Source organism: Homalodisca vitripennis, chromosome 3 (genome assembly GCF_021130785.1).
Source record: "Homalodisca vitripennis isolate AUS2020 chromosome 3, UT_GWSS_2.1, whole genome shotgun sequence".
Lineage (NCBI taxonomy): Eukaryota > Metazoa > Arthropoda > Insecta > Hemiptera > Cicadellidae > Homalodisca > Homalodisca vitripennis.
The window spans coordinates 60,586,034-60,588,967 of NC_060209.1; the positions used below are offsets into that span (position 1 = coordinate 60,586,034).

Below are 2,934 nucleotides of genomic sequence, written 5' to 3' on the forward strand. Positions count from 1 at the left end.
TTGACATTGTACATTCAAGTAACATACTGGACAAAGATTTGAAAACCGAATAACAATCTGCAACTTCTGTAGGAATGTAAATATAGACATATTGCTGTAAATGTAATTATGTAAAATGCAAAGTATTTATTTTCAAAATATACATATACAAAAAAGCGTGTGTAAAATACTAAAGGTATTTAAATTTTTATCTAAAAAAACACGGTTATTGTTGATTTTTTCTCATCGCATGCTCTATTCAACGATTTATTTTAATAATAATGACCCCATAAAAGCAAACAAAAAATGATGTAGGGAATAAGTTGTACTCAATTTAAATATTTTCTATAACTAGATTTATTGACAATTTAAAAATCAGCATTAAAAACATCATATTTTATGGCACTAAACGTTCCATTTCCGTAAAATTTCACATACAATCATAATAATCCCTAAACAATGTTTTACTATATAAAATATTTTGAAACAGATTGAACCAAAACCATACGCTACGGAATAAATGTTCGCTATAGATAGAATTTCTACTGAGATACTTCGTAGCTACAAATCTATAAACATAAAAAGACACCTTTTGAAATAAAATGGTTCATAGAATCCTCATTTAAATATAAATAAATAAATTATTATTATCTGCACTTTAACAGTTTTCAAAGATAGCCTACATGTTGGGTTTTTAAAGTTAATTCTATTTTTAAAAGCAGCCATTTCAGACTTTGTAAATATATAACCAGGAAATATGTGTAAGCTTACATGGAAATATAAGTTACGCTATCTTACAGATGGTTGTAGAGTTGTATTTGTTGAAATCCAAACTGAGTTAATATGGTATTGAAATAACGTGGAATTAAGTAGTTACGGTAATTTGTTATTATAAACTTCACACTCGTAAATTTATTCTCATTCATTATGTTTGTCATTGATAAAATTATTATTGTATAATTTAATTTGTATTATTAATTTTCCTTTGATGTTTCGATTAATTTAGCATATTACCAGGTAAATTGATTTGTAATAATCGCAATAGAAACTCCTATGAGGTTTTTTGTCGTATGCTAAGTATTTATTGATATTTTTAACGAGATATAAAATTAACGAAGGGTTTGTTCTAACTGACTCTACAAATTGATTTTCTTACAAATCTACCGTCATCACTGGTATGCTTTTATCATACCACAATACTAAAATAAAAAAACTTTTTGTGGAATATTATTGAAACTTTTCATTTAAAAGATACACTATACTTGACTAAAATAAAGATAAATATAAAAGAAGCGTTCTTAATTCATATACATTATTTATAGCGAGGCCAACTTAAACTATAGTTCATACTTACACGTCGTAATGCACTTAAAAAAACCTTGAATCAACAAATGAAAAATATACAAGTTTAAAATTCACTTTACACCGTCTCAACACTCTGCATTGCATAATTATGTGATAAAAAGATCGTCTAGATTTATCGGCGAAGAAGGCAGACAATCAAAGTCTTTCCACGGTGTGGTTGAATATTCGTGCAAGTCTACTGGCGACAGAGAATCTTTAACACTTTCTATAGGGGAGGGTTGGTGATCTGCTACTGCTGAGATGCTAGTGGTGGTGGATGGGTAGGGCGGCAGATGCGGTGGTTTCATTGAGGGTCTTGAACTACTAGAACTGGTTGTAAAATGACTAAGAGAAGATAGTTTCGAAGAATGGCTGTTAGAAGGTCCCAACGATGACTTGAAAAAAGGATGAGAAGTCTCTGTTTTAGAACTTAAAGGTAGAGTAACTCTAGATGGCGATCTTATACTTTCACTTAAAAATGGCGATATGGCACAACTCGAAGATGCAGCTGGAGAATAATCTTCAAAAGTAGAGGTGATGAAGAGTTGATCGAAAATGTCGGAGTGTTCACTCAAGGAGGAGGGTGTTAGCGAATGTTCTCTGCTTGTAGGAGGGGTCATACTGTAATCACTGATAAGAGATTCTCCATCGGAGTCCATGTCAGCTTGCCTCAAGGCGCTGTCCAGGGCGGTGATGTACTTCATAGCGAGGCGCAGAGTCATGATCTTCGTCGTCTTCTCGTTAGGGTTTTCATTTCGAGAGTTAAAGTGTGGAAGAGCCCTCCGTAAAGCTTCAAACGCCTCGTTGATTTCTCTCATTCGAGATCTCTCTCTGGCGTTCGCTGTTTTCCTCCTGTACTTACTCAGAGGTAAACACTTCTGCTTGGACCTTTTCTTCGACCGCCCACGGGGTCTCCATGATTCCTCTTGGTCGGTGTCTTCCTCGTCCTTCTTCAGAGCCGCTCGAGGGCGCAGTGAGTAACTTTTTTCTCCGGGGCTGTTGTTGTTCGGATCAGGGACCATATCCATTTTTCAGTGAAGTAAACAGCACTGGATCACATGAAGAGACTCACCGTGCACAGAATCACTTCAACCACGACAATGTGAGGTGGTATAGGAGCTTAACATTGCCCAAAACCGTGTAAAAGTGTCTAAAAATAGTTTAAAATATGTTTGAAGCAGAAAATTCGGATTAAATGTAAAAAAATCTTAATCAGTAATTCAATTTACCAGAGAAATTAATCGCAAAACATAAATGTATTTACATATAAGTACGTAACTTTCACTCTCGGGAGACGGTTAACTGGTGACCGAATGACACTGGCACACCTCTCCGGATCCAGCGGGAGACTGCGGTCCTGGAGATGTCCCAGCGGCTATTTTACCAGCTGTTTGACCACAGATAGGTGCTGCGCTCTGGCGGCCAGAGCCGGGACTGAATTGACGCACGGCACACTCCGGCGTTTGAGTCTCCACGGCAGTATTTAGGAATGATCGATATACGCATAATCCTTGCATACATGCATTTCAATTAACAGACAGTACTGCTTTTCAAACAAGATCATTACAATATAATAATAATATAATTACGAATGGGACATATAAATGCGTT

The 2,934-nt window shown here is 35.4% G+C and overlaps 1 protein-coding gene across 1 annotated transcript; it reads right to left on the minus strand.

The window, feature by feature from the left end:
- Positions 1 to 312: 312 nt before the first annotated feature.
- On the minus strand, positions 313 to 2,667 carry LOC124356982 (helix-loop-helix protein delilah-like). The gene has a single exon (XM_046808332.1). It carries the CDS (start codon positions 2,349 to 2,351, stop codon positions 1,431 to 1,433), a length of 921 nt encoding a protein of 306 aa, XP_046664288.1. The 5' UTR covers positions 2,352 to 2,667; the 3' UTR covers positions 313 to 1,430.
- Between the last annotated feature and the right edge of the window lie 267 nt (positions 2,668 to 2,934).

What these genes read in the sequence shown, in the direction of transcription:
- LOC124356982 (XM_046808332.1), bottom strand. Translation starts at nt 2,351, where the DNA reads ATGGATATGGTCCCTGATCCGAACAACAACAGCCCCGGAGAAAAAAGT.